The sequence below is a fragment of the Bacillus rossius genome, chromosome 1, assembly GCF_032445375.1.
Source record: "Bacillus rossius redtenbacheri isolate Brsri chromosome 1, Brsri_v3, whole genome shotgun sequence".
Taxonomy (NCBI): domain Eukaryota; kingdom Metazoa; phylum Arthropoda; class Insecta; order Phasmatodea; family Bacillidae; genus Bacillus; species Bacillus rossius.
The window spans coordinates 74,635,799-74,655,118 of NC_086330.1; the positions used below are offsets into that span (position 1 = coordinate 74,635,799).

The 19,320-nt window shown below is 37.6% G+C and overlaps 1 protein-coding gene across 3 annotated transcripts in view; it reads left to right on the forward strand.

Moving 5' to 3' along the window:
* LOC134537794 (CYFIP-related Rac1 interactor B) overlaps positions 1 to 19,320 on the forward strand; it is a 48,413-nt gene that overhangs the window by 17,912 nt on the left and 11,181 nt on the right. For all 3 annotated transcript variants that reach the window (XM_063378606.1, XM_063378622.1, XM_063378612.1), the window contains exons 4-9: positions 2,295 to 2,397; positions 8,334 to 8,470; positions 8,554 to 8,769; positions 9,239 to 9,318; positions 11,616 to 11,742; positions 18,915 to 18,985. In XM_063378606.1, the coding sequence (XP_063234676.1) occupies positions 2,295 to 2,397; positions 8,334 to 8,470; positions 8,554 to 8,769; positions 9,239 to 9,318; positions 11,616 to 11,742; positions 18,915 to 18,985 (734 nt within the window). The remainder of the gene's footprint in view (positions 1 to 2,294; positions 2,398 to 8,333; positions 8,471 to 8,553; positions 8,770 to 9,238; positions 9,319 to 11,615; positions 11,743 to 18,914; positions 18,986 to 19,320) is intronic.

Genomic DNA, 19,320 nt, shown 5'->3' on the forward strand with positions numbered 1-19,320 from the left:
TGGATTAGTTTTGCTCTGAACCCTCCATTTGTAGTTTTCTTAAGATCCTTTTAGAAAGCAAAGAGTTTGGAATGAAGAATGAACAATACACTAGAACATAAGAGGTTGGCGACTCCTCCGGCCTGCCCAAGGTCTGGGAGGCTGGTGACTGAACATTTTTTGAGTTGTGCTAGTTCACTTTAAATATAACAGGTCATATTTCATTTGTAGCATAGTAGGAGAGTCCTCATTGCCCCCGTACATTCGCTATTTCCTGACAGCCCTGTATCTTTGGCTTTATTTGTACAATTGAGTTCCTGTGTTTCCTATTAATTTATCTTCTTTCTGTTGTGGTTTTTATACATTTTATATTTAGCTTAAGCAATGTAGACTGCCGTCTAAAGCTATGGGCGCAATGTCATTGTTCTGTTTACATCCAAGTAAAAAAAAAAAAAAAAAAAAAAAATCTTCGAAATTTTATTGTAACTGTACATTAATGAAATGATAGCAATAATGTGTAAAACATAGTCTTTTAACTGAGTGTCATTTCGTTATTGAGATGCATTCCTTGGATTAGCAAGGGGTGCACATTGCCCAATTCAGCAGAATCCATGCAGAGGCGTGGACCTAGTTTGGTCACTGTTCCCATCGTGAGCCAGTGGGTGAGGGTACGGCAGAGCTGCGAACTGTTATCAGCGACACTTCCTCCGGGCCACGGCCGTGCAACCACATTTCCCATGCGTGAAGCGGAAAGCTGATAGATTACGCGCTGACGTCAGCGGGCTGGGCAGTCGCGGCAGGACTACTTGAATGCCTGAGAAAGGCATGTGACTTGGATTGTAGAAGGGGAGTGAGGGCTTACTTGCGTGCTAACTGTACTGACTGGCATGCATGTGAATGACTCCAGAAAATTTTTGACTGTTTAGAAAAGTTTTTTAATTCCTGGAATCTTAAAAAATTTCATTTTACAGTTTTTAAGATCCACACAGACAGTTCTGTTTTGCCAGTGTTATCACATGCAGCATCATGATAATTTTTCATTAGCATCATTAAGTGTAGTATTATGTTGTTCACTCTATTGTGTTGATATTTGGTATTGTTTCCAAATAAATATCTCAGCTAAAATAATAACAAAAACAACCAAGTACATAAATGTAAAAATTACAAAAACCGCTCTGAGAACTTTTAATTGCAGTATGTACTCTCACACACAAGACAGTGACTTGATGATATGTGCGACCTCAAAACTGAGACAGGGTGATCACATCTGTGCCCATTTCGTATGTTGTGCAAGGCATGAGATTTTGCTGTGTTGGGGACTGTTGTACAAAGTTGTAATGGTGATGAAAAAAAAAAATCTCCTTATGAGTATTGGAAAACACCCATCAGTAGCCATTCATTACTAATGTTAATGTTTAAGGTAGTGTAATTTATGCTGGTATGATGTATAAAAAAGACGGTGCTATTTAAAAATTGCAGTTATGATATTATATTAGTTATTTAACAGCTTGGAGTATCCGAGTTTGAGGTTTTCAAGAGTTACTATTTGTATCACTAAATTTAGAACAACTTAAATTTAAAAAGAAAAAATTGTTTTTTTTATTATTATTTGTTTAAATTTGATTGGTATGATTAACACCCTTGAACAGATGCCAGCAGGTTCACCCAAAATCCGGCTTTCAGACTAAACTTAATCTTATTATACAATTAAAAACACTTCACACATCCATGCATTATGCTTGATTTCAAACAAAACAGAACCCCTCGTATGAAGTTTGTGCTTTTGCCAGAGGGACGCACCACAACGCCGAACGTACAATAACGCCGAAAACCATAACGCCGAATGCCAAATTGACTACAATGCCGACAGCTAGAAAATTGCTGTGTACCACAACGCCGAAATACATTAAACCCGAAAAATTTCATTGCAGGACTGCCACAAAGGTTAGGTTAGGTAAGGTTAGCACACAAATTCATTCAGTTGTTTTTCATTTTGCTCCTGTGGCCCCCCCCTCCCCGCAGCAACATTTTTTGGCGTTACTGTATTTCGGCGTTGTGGTACACAGCAGTTTTCTAGCTGTCGGCGTTGCGGTCAATTTGGCATTCGGCGTTTATGGTATTCGGCGTTGTGGTATTTCGGCGTTGTGCCAGTTGTAAATAGCATTATTGAGTGAAATTAATTTTACATTTTGAGTAAGTGATTTTAAGAACCTACATCTTTTAAGATGCATTTTGTTCTTGATCGTTTATGAATAAGTAAATTTGTTGTGTGGCGTTACGTTCTTAGTGATTTGTTTGTGTCTGTGTCTGTGCAGGCCATTTCGTCACCAACAGATGAGTTCCAGCAGCGAGCGTGGCAAGCTGTCATTCCCCTCGTCAGTAAGCTGAAGCGCTTCTATGAGTTCTCGACAGAGCTAGGTGAGTTGTGCACTGTTCTGTGGCCCACTGGGTTTGGAGAGATTAGCAGTGACCAGTGGTTAACAACAGACAAGCAACGCACAGAGGCACCTCTTACTGCATCATTCTGGATTCATTCTTGGATCTCGGGAGTGCGTCGTTTGCCCTACAGGCGTTTGCCCTAAACGCATTTTCGAAGCATATTCTCGCATTCCTCATTCCAAACAGGCGTTTTCCCTAAAAGCGTTTGCCCTACAGGCGTTTGTCCTAAAGTCGTTTGCCCTACAGGCGTTTGCCCTACAGGCGTTTGACCTAAAGGCGTTTGCACAAAATGTTTGATAATCACATTCGGACCAAGCTCCGGCATTTGCCCTAAAGGCGTTTGCCCTAAAACAAGTTATTCGACAGTCGTTTGCCCTACAGGCGTTTGCCCTAAAAGTTTGCGAATTTTCAATAATCCGAAAATGAATGCTTGCCGGCGTTTGCCCTACAGTTGTTTGCCCTACAGGCATTTGCCCTAAAATCGTTTGCCCTACAGGTGTTTGCCCTAAAATCGTTTTCCCTACAGGTGTTTGCCCTACGAATCTTTTCGAAGATAGATGTCCTTACGTGTGTCGCCCCTTTTGACAAATGTTGGAACCATTCTCCAAATGAGTACAAAGTACAAAATTCACAAATTAGATGGCAGCACATACGGTTTGCTTTCCCAACGTTGAAGTCTAAGAATGTAGCTGGTAATTGAACCTTACAACAGATGGTGCGCCAATCTCAGTGACTGGATTGTTTTTTTAAATCATTTTTTAACAGTGAGGTTGATGATGTAATATTTTCCAAGATGGGGGGGGGGGGGGCGGGGGGTTAACTAGCGAACGAATTAACTTCATTTAATATTGCTGCTATATATAAAAACAAGCGTTAACAAAAGGAGCTTACAAAATTTTATTATCCTTGCCTGCTGGAATTTTCACTTAAAGTCGTGTTAAAAACAATGACCCTAAAATAATTTAAGGCAGAAGATTATACATCTGCATTTATAAAAAACATTTTCAGTGTTTAAAAGTTACTGTTAAAATATCCTCCGAGACCTTCATGTCTATTTTCAAAGTTTATATACCATGTGTCCAACTGAATCTGTTGATTTATTAATATGTTTGTAGAATGCGGTGAAAATACTTCCATCGAGAGTGTGCATATTTTGCTAATTCGCCCAGCCCATCTATAGCTTAACCCCTAATAAGTTTTATGGGAACAAGTGAACTATAATAAAAGACTGATTTTATGTGTGACAGCCAATGAAATGTACAACTTTTCAAAATGCATTTAATCATATCATCCTAATTGCCACAATATTTGAATGAATGTCATAGGTATGAGTGTAAACTAGGAACGGTTTTGATATGTCGTGGAATGTACAATAATGAATTACGTAAAAGTATAATACACAAAGAAATATCATTAAATATAACTCTGTTTCAGATGCTAATGAATCAGCAAAAAAAGTGCAATTTTAGTTAATATATTTTCAAAAAAAAATTAGTTTCAAAATTGCTATGATCTTGTTTTTAAACACTGAATCAACTTCTTTATATTTTTTGTAAGTGAAGCTTAGAAAATAAATATTTAAAAAAATAATTCACCGTATTACATAATTTTCAATATAAACCGTTGCAATTTTAGTTAATTACATATTTGTTACATGCCCACAGTCTTACGACTTTAACAGTGGGCACGATATATATATATATATATATATATATATATATATATATATATATATATTTATTTATTTATTTATTTATATATATATATATATTAAGTATTTAGTTAAATGTACGCAATAGGTTTATCCAACCCGACTTGCTAGCCTTGGTCGGCAAATATGTTGGCTGTTTTCTCTGTTAGAACTCTGGGTATCGTGTGTATGGAGTAATGAATTCTTTCTTCACTTCTGCTAATGAAATTTATATACCCACTTTTATACCCATGGGTTTAATCTATATATATTAAAATGAAACCCGTTTTCCTTGGTCACGGCATCACGCGTGAACGGCTGGACCGATTTCACTAATTTTTTTTTTTGTTGTGTTTGCTATGGTCAGGAGAAGGTTCTTATGAAAGAAAAAACTAAGAAAATTGTGCGGAAAATTAGAAAATTTAAGAATAATGAATTCCTATTTCCCTTGGTCACGCCATCACGCGTAAATGACTGAACCGATTTCACTAATTCTTTTTTTGTTGTGTTTGTTATTGTCACGAGAAGGTTCTTATGAAAGAAAAAATGTAACGGAAAATTAGAAAATTTAAGAATACTGAACCACCATATATAAAATTATTTCCAAACTAACCCAACACTTTGTTCAATATAAATATTTTTTAAGTAACCTTATGACATTCAGCTTTAAGCGTTTACAGTTTCCAGTGCGGCTTGCATTTGCAATGTCAATAAATAAATCGCAAGGGCAGTCGCTAAGTGTATGTGGCATCAACCTAGAAAATCCATGTTTTTCACATGGCCAATTATATGTCGCCTGTTCCCGTGTCGGAAAACCATCAACATTATTTATTTACGCGCCAGAACATAAAACTAAAAATATAGTTTATCAAAAAGCATTAGAGTAGAGAGAAGCAGTGAGGGGTACAGAGACTATTAGTTGATTTATAGAGCGCGCGTGGTATTGAGGTCATTGTTTACTTAAAAATGTCAAGTTGTTCAATAGCAATTTGTAAAAACATTAGTGGAATTATTGAATCCTATGGAATAAACACTATTTTGACAATATATATTTTGTTTTTTATTTAATTAAATTAGTAAGGTCCTTTTCAGTTATAGTGATACCAGGGAATTATGGATTCATTTTTATATGGAGGATATTATATGGATTCATTTTTATATGGAGGATATTATAGATTCCAGTTCAAATTGAATAGGTACTCATACCTAAGATAGGTCAGCTATACAAAATAAAGTAGTGCATCATTGCTACGCTAAGGCGGTACGAAGTTCGCCGGGTCAGCTAGTAGAATATAAAGCAGAAATTGGGCGTCGTGTGGGGCGGGCTTACAGGACAGCAAGCCATAACAAAAACTGTTAGCATAACAATCATGTATCAAAAATAGTATTGGTTGTGCACGCGCAGTTCATCTCCACAAATTAAGTTTGTACGTGACTATAATTTTTTTCTCCTGAGATCGTTTTTAGGTAGATTTCGCAGAGTGACTTACAGAAAATTTCACGATATTTTCTCCGATCTAGGTCCTAAGAATTTCAGAATTTCTAATTGAGGTAAATATGAATATCTATGTATTGTTGGATTGGATTTATATTCCATACATATTGTTGAGCCAACAATTAATTTGCAATTTATTGTTACATTGGATATTCTAGAAATATTCATAAGATTTTACATAGTTATTGAAACTTATGGAATTTTTCAGAAAGTTTATTTTTATATTGGTAGGCCGCACGGCGAAATCTACCTTTCCGACTGGCTGCCATCGGGGATTTTTCATTTATAATTATGGGATATATGATTTCACACTATTATGCACACAGACGCTTCATATCTAAAACAATCTTGTTCAAACGAAAGGTTTTTAATTTTTTTAATAAGACATTTTTTTTGTGACAGATATCTCAAAGAAAACAAAAACAGTAATTCGGCAGAATTCTATACGAGCCTCGCTGCCAAATTTAATGGACGCAAAATAATAAATTACCTACACACAGACACAGCGAGGCTCTTTTCAGCGTAAATGTAACATGGCAGGACAAGATTCAAAACAGGTTTAGCTTGTGAGAAGAGTCCTTTCAAAAAAATGTCAGGTAGAAGCCCTGGTTCAATAAACAAGAAAGTCATTCGTAAAAAGATTCGACACGGTACAACTCGGCGTAAACTGGCTTACCAAGAAGATAGTCGGTTGAAACTAAAACGGCGTGAACTCCAATCGACTAAACCAAATGTTGACTATGGATTCTCATCAGGGCAAGTTACTGATGTACAAGGGTGTGATCTTCCTGAAAATGAACTATTAAGTAAGTGTGAACATTAAATCGTGTCACTGCAAGTCACTTTGGAAGAAGGAAGGAATATTGTGGAACAAAAAATATGCATACAATCCCGCAAGGAAAGTCGTTCTGTGTGCGGTGGGCTAAAGTCACATTATTAATTTATTATTATTGAGAAATACCATTACATATCTTCATTATTTTATTTTGGGAATATAAGTGGAATCCACTATGGAAATATGGGAAATATTATGGATATATTTAAATATATATTATATTACGGATATAGCTTATTTTAAGAATCATGCCAACCAATGACTATTATCGGCCAACTCTTATAACTGAACGTCAAAATGATCTAACACAAACATTACAAACTAAATGCAAATTATGGAAAACCCAGAACAAAACGAACTGGAATAGGTACTTCTTCATTGTGTACTTCAGCTGTATGTTGTGTATACATTCCAGAATAAAATAGTATGAACAATATGTAGGAGTTTAACAGCATTAGTACTATTATGCTAATTAACAGCTAGTATTCACATTATTTACCTATATGCTCTTAATATTTTAAGTAATCATAGCGTAATGCGCGTCTGACAGCTGAAATTGAAATAATAAAAGCCCCGGAAAAAAAGTTGAACCTTTTTCCAGCGATATTTTTGTTAAATCGCCAATACTGTTTTTTTATTATACGATTTTTTTTTGGTCGAAGACCTTACATCACCTAATGTTCCGAAATATTTTACAGAAAAAATATTCGATAACATTGAACTTAGCGCAGGGAACCATCTGTTGGTAAATCTAGGAAGTTCATACCACATGAATTCCCACCAAACCTCGATATAGGCTTACATAAGTGCCATCTAGTGACGGTTTTGTAAACTTTGCATTTAGAGAGAAAACATTTATTTAGGTACTGCCACCTGCGGAGGAAATATAAACTACAAGAACACTGTTTGAATCGATACAAAATTGAAAAAACCTACATTTCCCAAAATAACCTAAACTTCGTTTACCCTAAAGTCATTTGCCCTAAAGTCATTTGCCCTACAGGCGTTTGCCCTAAAGGCATTTGCCCTACAGGTGTTTGCCCTACAGGCATTTGCCCTAAAGGCGTTTGCACAAAATGTTTGATAATCCCATTCGGACCAAGCTCCGGCATTTGCCCTAAAATAAGTTTTTCGACAGTCGTTTGCCCTACAGGCATTTTCCCTACACGCGTCTGCCCTAAAAGTTGGCGTGGTTTCGTTAATCCAAAACATAAGTGCTTGCCGGCGTTTGCCCTACAGTCGTTTGCACTAAACGGCATTTGCCCTAAAGTCGTTTGCCCTACATGCATTTGCCCTATGTTTAGGGCAAACGCCTGTAGGGCAAACGATGTGTACCCTGGATCTCAACAGTTGAAGAGTAATGTGCCAACATTTTGTGTGGCTTTCTTCATCGACTCTGCTCCATCCTTTCTATCTGACCCTTATTGCCCTTTTTTTTTCTTCGCTTTTTTTTGTTTGTCTCTAATGACCCTGATGCCAACGAGACATGAAGCCCTAATTCACTTATTTTTGCTTAGTTTCTTCTCCCTTATTTTCCTCTAATCCTAGTTTCCTATGCATTCCTTTACTTCACACTCTACTACTCTCATTTTTCTCTAGCTTTTTCTTATCCTATTTCTCTCTTGGCCATTGTCTACTCATTTAATCTCCCTCCTTCACTTCTCATTCTTCCCTCATCTATCTCTTTTCCATTATTATTTATTACTTTTCTTAATATCTATTCCTTTTTCCTTACTTTGTCTTTCTTGTCATTCTACTAATCCCTTGTATTTCACTTTCTTTTCACCCTAAATAATACTCTGACATTAACCCCTTGACAGCATTTGTTACATTATCCAGCAGCTTTTATTCTTGCTCCAAGTGAGAGCATGTGTGATGGATGGGGGTTGTTGCAGAGAACGTCGTGCCCCGGATCCTGTTCCAGCTGTGCTCCGGCCCAATGACGCCCACACAGCACCTGGAGACCCAACAGGCACTCGTCAAGCAGTTCGCTGAGATTCTGGAGTTCGTGCTGAAGTTCGACGAGCACAAGGTCAGTCGACCGCTGCCTAACACCCTACCTTCTCCGTTGTGAGTCGACCAGACGCAGAGTCCTGCACGTGTTGTGTCCGGCAGATGAAGACGCCAGCGATCCAGAACGACTTCAGCTACTATCGGCGCACAATGATGCGGCGCCGTCTGTCAGCACACGATGAGGGGCTGTCGGCGGAGGATGTAATGGCCACCCGGGAGGTGACCAACGAACTGGCCAACCGCATGTCTCTGTTCTATGCCCACGCCACGCCTATGCTGAAGGTGCTGAGCGAGGCTACCACACGCTTTGTGGCCGAGGTCGGTGAGCCAAGTGTTTGTTCACACTCTAATTGTTTGTTAATATAACTAGAGCAAGAATACCATGCACTTCATGGCCAAGGTCGGTGAGCCAAGCATTTGTTCATACTCTAATTATTGTTTCACTCTTATTTTCATAGGCCCACAGAATTGATTATGATTTTTAAGACAGGTATTGTTAAGAGTTAATTTGTTGTACCAGTCTTTTCAGTGTTAGTTGAGGTGTGTAGTTGCAAATAGTGTGTTTGTATATAACAGTTAAATGCTGTTAACAGTAAACAATTTTTATTATATTAAATTTTGCAATGGAAAAGATTCAGTTTTTATTATTCTGGTGTAAAATTTTACAAAATTATGTATTTCACTGTATTAACTTTTACTTCTTTAAAGTTTGAGGAGATCTGTGCATGGTTTAGATTTTCCAAAAAGCCATGTGTTATTTGCACGTCCCATGTGGTGGTTGTTGCAGAACTCTGAGATACCTATCGAGAACACCACGGAGACGCTCAGCACAATGGCCAAGGTGTGTCTACGCATGCTCGAGAGCCCGTGAGTATTGCCGCACGTCTTATGGCTGTGCCATGCTGATGTAGACAACCACTGTACATACTCACACAAGCCCCATGCCAGTTTAGACAGATCTTAGATTAAAGAATGGTATTTAAAGGTTTTTTTCAAAAAAATCTACTGAAGAAATCTTTGGCATTCCAGCTGCCACATGAGTGTTTGGTATCACAACTTCAAGATAATCCACGGCTTGACAGTAGTAATGGATGGGGGCACGAATGACAACTAGTGGTTTCATGAACGCACAGTTTCGAGACTCAAGTGTGCCTGCAAGCAAACAATTCTCTCTCTGCTCAAGTTATTTCTGTTTTATGCTGCTGGCATGGTGTGCGAGATGAATCCTTAAAAGAGTAAACTCAATCACCAAGTTAGGTATTTGAAAACATAGAATATAGATTGTGAATGGGGCTTATTCGAGTACTACTGTATTTCCATAGGTATTTGGTGTGATATTGGTTGATTGTTAAAGCTATTGATACCATGATACAAAAAGTAGGGGCTTCTTTCAGTTTTCATTGTGAATACGTGGAATGATTTTATTCACCATTTCATATAGTTATAGTTAGGGGCCTGTTCTTTTCGCGATCGCGATTAAACAACGATAAATGCGAAATCACTGTCAAATACAGTTTTTACATGAAATCGCCATAACACAGCGTTTTTACACGAAATTTAGTATTAAAATGCGTATACGCAGTGTTTTAACGCGAAATTTAAATACTGGGTAAAAGACTTGTCTCGTCACTGGTAAACAAACACCGCAACATGGCCGCCACTGAACATTAGTCATAAATGCACTAAAGCAAACACAAGCTTACACACGTTCACGTTATAATGTTAAACCCAAAAATATACTGTAAAAATATGCAAAACTACAGCGTTTATTTTCCTTTCCGGCATAATGTTTGGATAGATAAGACAAACAGGCGAAGTTTTAAAGCCTACGCACACAGCTCGGGGCACTGACATCAGCTTGGAACAGCGACACCGGATAAATACAAAAGCAAGCAGATTGGGCGAACGGTGTTTGGAACAGCCTTACGTGAGTGGCCATACCACGTCTGCCGGGGGCGCTGGCATATAGTTGGAACAGCGTCGTAGTATCAAGCAGATTATCGGGCGAACCAGGCCCTGGAAACTCTTATAGGGGGGGACGCACCACAAAATGCCGAAATGCCAAATTGACCACAATGCCGACTGCTAGAAAACTGCTGTGTACCACACCACTGAATTACCACAACGCCAAAATACACTAACGCCAAAAAATGTCATTGCAGGACTGCCACAAAGGTTAGGTTAGGTTAGACTAGGTTAGGTTAGGTTAGACTAGGTTAGGTTAGACTAGACTAGGTTAGGTTAGGTTAAGGTAAGGTAAGGTTAGGTTTGATTTGATTGTGGTATTTCGGCGTTAAGGTACATTTAAGAAACACACACAAATTCATTCAGTTGTTATTTGGGCATTGTGGTACACAGCAGTTTTCTAGCTGTCTGCATTTTGGTCAATTTTGTCATTTGGCGTTATGGTATTTCGGCGTTGTGGTAATTCGGCGTTGTGGTCAATTTTGACATTCGGCATTTAGGTATTTCAGCATTGTGGTAACGACCCCTATAGGGGACCTTGGGAACTATCTTTACTTCATCACCCAACCATATGGGGCAGCACAAGCATTTTAAATCGCGCCAAAAAGCGGGAAAATGTAAACAAACATTCATTTTCGAATGGTGTGACGATGATGATTAGTTGGTTAACAGTGTTTTATAGATTTTGTTATAAAGGCATTAATAGTTTTCCAGATTAGTTTATGGGAACGAACTAATAATCGGTGTCTAAATCAAAAGTTTGTCATATAAATATATGTAACCTATTTTTTTAGGGTATTCAGTAATGAGTATGTTCAAGTAAAATTATTTAACTTAAATAATTTAAGATATATTAAAAGGTACACACACACACTTTTTTTTTTCAAGTTTTTAAGTGAATTTTAGCACCACTTTTGCTAATTTTTAATGACGAATTCTGAAAATTTTATTTACCACTTTCAGGGGTCCTAGTTATAGTTATTAGCCATTTAAGCATTTTCCTGAGTTATTTCAGGAAACTGTGGGAAACCAATATCAGAATGGCCGAAATGGGATTAAAACTTCCATATCCTTGGAGATGGCATGGAACTATGCAGAGATAGAATGAATGGAAGTACTCTAAGAAAACCCTGTCCATTGCACTGCCGTGGTCCCCATGCGAGCATGTGCACGAGTGCACACTGGGCCATTCCTTGCAGGAACCTGATCGCGCAGTTCCAGCGGGAAGAAACTCAGCTGTTCGTACTGCGGGTCATGGTCGGTTTGGTCATCCTGTATGACCACGTTCACCCGCACGGAGCGTTCGTCCGCGCTTCTAACGTCGACGTAAGTTACGTTCGTGTGCAACTTGTGGTTACTTCCGTAGTAGTTGTTACGAGTATGTGTTAGGGATGTTGTGGCATTGTATAACCTCTGCTGTCTTCATACTTTAAACATACCGTGTTTTATCGCATAATCGTCGCACATTTTATACTAAATTAAAGTTTGAAAAGTAGGGGTGCATTTTTTATGCGTAAAACATATTTTTTGTTAAGTAAAGTTATTCATAAAAACAAAATCCATTCATAGAATATATGTTTATTTAAAAAGTAGAGTATACAAAAGCACGCCAAACAATTTAAATTAATAAGTCGTGCAACAAAAACCTTTCTTCAACTTTAAATAGAAAAAATTAATCTGTGACCCGAATGCGAGCCTGAACTAACGCATAACTACCGTCGTAGTACACACCACGAAAGAGTGCGAGCCATCAAATATAATTAACTCTGCACTCGACAGAGAGCATGTGTTCCATGCAATCGACGAGATATCAATATTGATATTCTACTACGTGTGTGCGCTCTATACGGGAAGCAACATAACATAACCAAATATGAATGATACCAACTAGCGCTGGCTACATTTTTATAAGCGGTACACCGCAGCGACGCAGACAAACAGATAAAGGTTATAACGTTTAAAAACTTCTTTAAAAGGAAATTTACACATCAGACATCTTCGTATTTCCGTTAATTAACTAAGTAAGTGGTAATGTCCGAATAAATATTAGATTTCTACTTTAAAAACATAGTTTTATATGGAAAAAATACCGTAATCACTCGCGTAATGTCCGCAGTAATTTGACCACTTTTTTGGCCAAAAAAATAGGGTGCGGACATTATGGGAGGAAAAAAAAAAGTACAAAATTTTGTGTCTTAATTATTACTAAAAAGGCACAAAACGTATCTAAAATCAATTTGGATTTAACTAGCTACGTATTTTAAAAGAATATTGCTGCGGGATTGCTTGCAAACAACCCGGCTTAGACCATGTTTACTTTGCTGTAATTGCCACCGGTAGCTGTCTCGCACCCGCCGGAACATTAAAAAAAAATTACGCGCTACACTGAAATAACTGGTGTTAGGTGTGCCTTATTAATGTGATTAATATGTGATGGATTAAAACGGCTATTAACGGCACGGCTGCAATATTTTAGCCGTACCATATCCTTACGTGCGGCGCGTAGGGAACCAGCGAGCTGGCAACAGCGCAGTGACTCACCAGTTCCACATCTGCTGAGCACTGTACTCCCCTCCTTACGGCAACTGATGGCCTTCGTGACGTAGCGAAGGAGGAAGGGAAAGGAAACGTTTAGAGCGTGAGAATGGCCGAGGGAGGGATTCCAACCAAATGTTAACAAAGAGGGGTTCTGTTCTGTCCTGACACGTAAAACAGGGTACACACTAATTAAAGTTGACGTTTCTTTTACGCTGCGCTGCGTGTCTTACCTCAACAGAAAAGAAGACTGATCCATGTCAGCAAATGTGATGTTAATTTTTTTTCCCCGCGCCTTTACTTGAACCATTTCATACGAAACAGCACAGGCATTACTTCTTAATTCACGTATATAGTTTAAAACTTTAACTTCAAGTTCTGGGAACTTCCCAGCCTTGGGTCCGCGAAACGCACGCCGTGTTGCATTTGTTGACTGCAACTGTTATTTTATTTTCCGCCACTGACGAACACTTTTTTCGTGCACTTCAAACTCGGTTTCAGCAGCCCTGTTCCCATGCTCTTCAGCATAACGAACAACTCTTAATTTAAACCGCGCAGTGAAGGATTTATATTTACCCATTCTGTACTCTACACTACAAAACTCGACGCGAAACTCATGCCTTGAACTTGCGTGCGTGTTGGTCAGCTGTGTTTACCGTTACCGTGCTTTGTTCAGTTCAACGAATTTCCCCACCCTTTCAGGACAGGAGAGAAAGGACAGCTGAAGGTCACGGCTTTGTTTACAGAGCCGTCAACTTTCCATTCGTACTGCGTCCTTTAGGGGTGGCCAAAGTTGTGTTGCCCGCCGTAGACGACTGGTGCGGACATTATGCGAATTTTTAATTTTTTCTTTTAAGGATATATAAATAAAGGGTGCGGACATTATGCGAGGGTGGACATTACGCGAGTGAATACGGTACCTACCCAAAGCGCTCTAAATCTAATAGCGGGACCAAAAACCTCACGCGACGTTTACGACAGATATTTTTTTATCCAAATTTGACGCCCTTAAAATATTGGTGCGAGGATTATGCAATAAAACAGGGTAATTGTGCTTTTTAATGAGTTTATGATACTATAATTTGAATATCCACTGTTTACTGGTTGGATGTATTCAAAGTCATGTTACTAATCTGTCCGATGATAATATGGGTACTTTTAATTAGTGATGCACCGATTATACTTTGCCGATTACGATTACAGATTACTGATTATTACACTAATAATTGTAATTACCGATTACGATTACTGATTATCAGTTTTTGCGTAAAGTTGAAATAAAAAACAAAGTCTTTTACTAAATATTCCTACTTGAACGCCTTTTTATTGAAATACTGTAATCAGATTTTTATGTATTACTGCACTAGGATATGTAGATTTCGATCTTGAAGACTTCATTATATTGATCAACAATCAAAATACAAAGCTAAACACAATGTGTTTATGTTAATGGCCATTGTCTACGAAAAAAAACTGCAGTATTCAATATTCATGACTTACTATTGCAGTGTTGCCAACTTCAATTCTGATCATCACTTGTGCAAACATTATGGTTGCAATTTGGTAAAATTGACTAAAAAGTAAAAACTAAATTTAAAAAAATGCCAAATAATCACCATTTCAGTTTATTAATTACTAATTAGCATCATGTGAGCCTACTTTTCTCAATCCTTTGAGGAAGGGAATTATTTAGCGGCAGTGGAATGTGAACCGATGGCGCTATTGTGTAGGTATTTGTGCGTGTTGTCCGTTCCAACCTCACATCATACATAACAAACATGGCCGACATACAGTATGCAGTGAAAATTAGTTAGGCGCATCGTTTCTACGATACCGTGTCCAATTTTTTTTTTCAGACTTAGATTTACTAATATAAGTAACATATGCCATATTATGAATTGTGACAGCTTTAGAAATGCATTTATTTACTTAACTAAATATTTTGTGCGAAGAAATCACGTGTGTGATTTGGCTGTGGCCATGGTAAATATTGTGACAATAATACCATTCACGACGTTAACTTAACAGGATAAATTGTACAGTAAGTAAATGAATTGAAAGGGGTAAATACTGTAAATAGTAATACGGGGCAGTTATGTATGTACGAGCACAATTCACAAAACAAGCAAATATTATTAGGCGAGTGTATCTATGTACACTCCGAGATGTTGACATTCCCTACCTTCCACGGTCATATTCGTTAAGAGATTTCACCCGTTTGTAGTTTCAATTCAAGAACTTATTAAGGTTTAAACTTTAAATGTATTTTCTTTTCTTTCAAGTCGTATGGGTTTCAGCAACAAATTTTACAATAATCGGCAATCGGTTATACCTAACCTGGTAATCGCCGATTACGATTAATCGGCATTGGGTCAATAATCGCAGTTGCCGATTAACCAGCTGCATAATCGGTGCATCACTGCTTTTAATCATCTGTGGGAAATCATTAATTTTATAATATTCTTATAAAACTATTTAAAAAAGTAATAATTTATTTTCAGTCTGCTGGCTATTTTCAAATGTGTATTAATGCTTTCTGCCTGTACTTCTTTTATTGCCTTTACTTTTGTATAGATTGCTGAAGACGCTACATAACTTTCTCATAATGTAAATAATAGTAGCTTTCCATGTTCATGGTATTCTATGGACCAATTCCCAAACATGAATATTAAATTTAAAAAAAATGAGTGGAGGCAAATTTTTTCACATTTTTTTGATAGTTTAAAAGTTATATATTTACAAATACGTTAATGTTACCCAATATTTCTTGTTTATAACTTATCAAAACATTTCTGTACTGCAAATTATTACAAATATTACAGAATTAAAAGATGACTTGACTTGAATATTCACAAAAATTACTCTTCAAAAAATAAATTCTGAAAATATTCTTAGATATTTTGCATTTCAATATTACCATTGATTTTTGTTAGATTTTTTATTAAAGAAAAAGATTAGTAAAATTTTTGTGTAGATTTATTTTTACTTTATAGTAGGGGTGTGCGGGAATAGGTTTTTAACTGCGGGAAATTTTCGGGAAAAATAAATTATTCCCGCGGAAAACGGGACGGGATCGGGAAAAATTAAAAAAAAAAAAGCATATTTTTAATTCTAATATGAGAAGATGTCCATTTAAACGTTTATTGCAAAGTTAGTTGTTTTTTGCTGCTATTTCTTTTGTCTGCTTCACTTGCCCTTTTTTCAGCGGCGACTTCATATTTTTTAGCATCCTCAAATTATTTTTTTATAGAGGGATGTTTATTGAGATGTCTTAGTAATCCAGACGTGCTACCATGCTCGCATCTCAAACATTTTCCACACGAGACACACTTTGCCAGGGATTTACAGTCAGACGTTCAAAATACTTGCAAACACCTTTAGGTTTACAAGTAACCGGCTGATCGGTTGCGACCTCCATTATTTGTGGGCTGTTAGTTTGTTTTAATATACAACAGCATCGAAAATAGGAACAGATACTTTGCACAAGCCTTAATAACGCAACTTCAGCCGACAAAGCCCTCCAAACTAAACAACTCTTTTGTTCTCTCAAAGCAAAATCATAGATGTTTAGATACTCATGAGCAGTGGTGTAAAACTACGTGATTTCGTATTTTTCAAAGTGCCAATACAGTTCTCTACATCGCCACTGCTATCAAGTAATGAGAACGGTTACGCTTCATTGTGTAACGCAAGTCTAGTATTTCTTATATCTTTGGCGAAAAGGTTGGATTGCGCATGTGTTTTGTTTGTGTCTAAGGTTAAGTATTCAATGGTGAAGGCAATAACGTTATAGTATAACTGACTATTCACGTATCTTGCAAATTTTTACCCTTGAAGAAATATATTTATGAACGCATTCAATATTTAAGGTACTCCATGTACGTTTTTTATATTCCAGTTAGATATGTGTAAACGATTATCATAATTCACTGCACACCACAGCTGTCACTACGATCGGCATACGTTTAAAAGATTTTTTTGTGTTTAAATAGTACGGAAACCCTTCAAAAATGTACGAATCCATAACAAATATTGTTGTAAAAACTGTTTGAATTGATAGAAAACATTTTAACATGATTAGTAAACATTTGTAAATTTTTAAACAATTTCCCGAAAAATTCGGGAGTAATAAAATTCCCGCGCTGCGTTTCGGGAAGCCTATTTTCCCGACTTTTTTCCCGAAGCGTCGGGATCCCGCACACCCCTACTTTATAGTAAAACAAAACACAGTCTGCCATCACATGATGCACAACAGTTCCACGCAGTTTCCATAATAACAACACACATGAATTTCCCTGCTCTAAAAAATGTTCACTTTAGGCGTGAAGGTGGTGATAATTTTTTGTATTGTAACAGTGATCTGCATTTCGACGGATTATACCGTTGTGTTGTGCGGAAGTGTTGAGCGCAACATTTCATCATGTCATCAAATGAACAGAAAAGAAAGCGAGTGGTACTGTCCATCGACAGCAAAACAAAAATTATAGAAAGATTTCAGAGTGGAGAAACGATTGCAAACTTGCGACTGAGTTTAATGTCGGTAACACAACAGTGTGCGACATCATAAAAAATCGCGAAAAAATCCTTCAGTTTGCTTAACGAATCCACATTTAGCAGCTTGGACACTTGTTTGTTTGAATGGTTTCAACAGAAAAGGTCGGAGGGTGTAGCATTAAGTGGCGTAATTTTATCACAGCAGACGTAAATTTTTTAAAAAAACTAGGCTTGACAGAAGAACCATTTTCCTGTTATATTACTTCTCCGTTATTTTATGAGCACCGACTGTACGGAAGTGTGTGTGTTGCAACTAGTGCTTGGCACGCAATATAAATTCAGCCTATCACTTGCTGACGCGGCGCAGTGATACGACGGTGTTTGTTTATTTCAAAACTCAGCTAAGAGTGAACGGAGAATAGATATAACGACCCCTCACGGTTCCCGAGATTAGGGTCGTTATAGAGATGTGGTCGTTATAAGATTTCCGACCCATCTGCAACACTAAGTCATAATAGGCCATTTTTGCACTAATTCCACGTTCAGCAAACTAAAATTAAAAAATCTAACATTTAAAATTCATATAAATAAAGGGGGATAAAAACACCGTGAATTATACGAGACAGAGACACCGTTTCAAAACCATCAAATCAAGTCTCAATGCACTGGTATGAAAAATCTTATCTCGAAAAGAATTTTGAAGGCAATCGTTCTGTAAAACAATAACAAGCCCGATGGTGTTACTGACAACAGAGCAATGAGCTAAGTGTGGCAGCGTCGCTTACGGGCGATGAAAATAATGCGTGACCTTGGCAGCTATCAGCTGTCTTGGGCCCTCGGACTGGCGGGCGGCTAGTCACACACCTCGGTGCAACAACGACTCGCGTGCCCACGTCTCCGCACACGAAAGACTTAAAAACCACTGCTGCCCAGCACTAAGCAGTCCGCTTATATGTCAACAACGTACACGCACACAAAGCATGTGTATATATGTAATCTACGAATGTCCACAGATGGCTGTCTGTGGGCTAATGACCTTTGAGGCAAGCATGACTCGGCTAACCGCGATTTTCAATTATCCGACTCACTCGTCCCCTTCATTAACACGGATAATCGGCGTTGTACTGTAGTTGTTTTGATAGTTACTAGTGTTTGAAATTGAATAAAGTTCAAATAATAAATTTTCCTTTTGATATTTGATATTTTGAATATTCGCATGGGCCTACTAAGGTTGATTTAAACTTCAGAAGAGACACCCACTCAATAGAGTCATAGACTAATATGTACCTCCATGGGAATAACTGTATTACACTTGCCCCTCGAAGTAACAAACTAATTCGTTCTAGGAAAACTGAGCGTTAATCAAACACTTTTTTTTTAATAAGGATGAGTTTTTCAGACCATCAGCCGGAAGCTGTGCCCTCAGAGGTGATGGTTGCAGGGTTGCTCACGCGAGGCGTGTGTTGCAGGTAAAGGGCTGCGTGAAGCTGCTGAAGGAACAGCCCGCCGTCAGGTCGGAGGGCCTCCTCAACGCCCTCAGGTGAGACTACATGTCTCCAACTTCATTATCAGAATGGTTGAGGGGGTAATTGTTAGGGGTTGGCGAGTATTCAAAAAATTTTCAATATTCGTGAATACAGTAGAACCTCATTTTTACATATTTCAAGGGACCAGGAAAAAAATATGTAAAAACCGGGAAAACGCAAAATGAGGGAAATGTTGAAATTTTTTTTATCATCTCACTATATGGGAAATAATAAGAAAATATATACCATACTAAATAATATGTCAGAGACGGTTACGTTTTTATATATTAACTAGAACTTCACTATAATTAAAATTATAAATATATCCAATATCACCGTTCTTCATTAT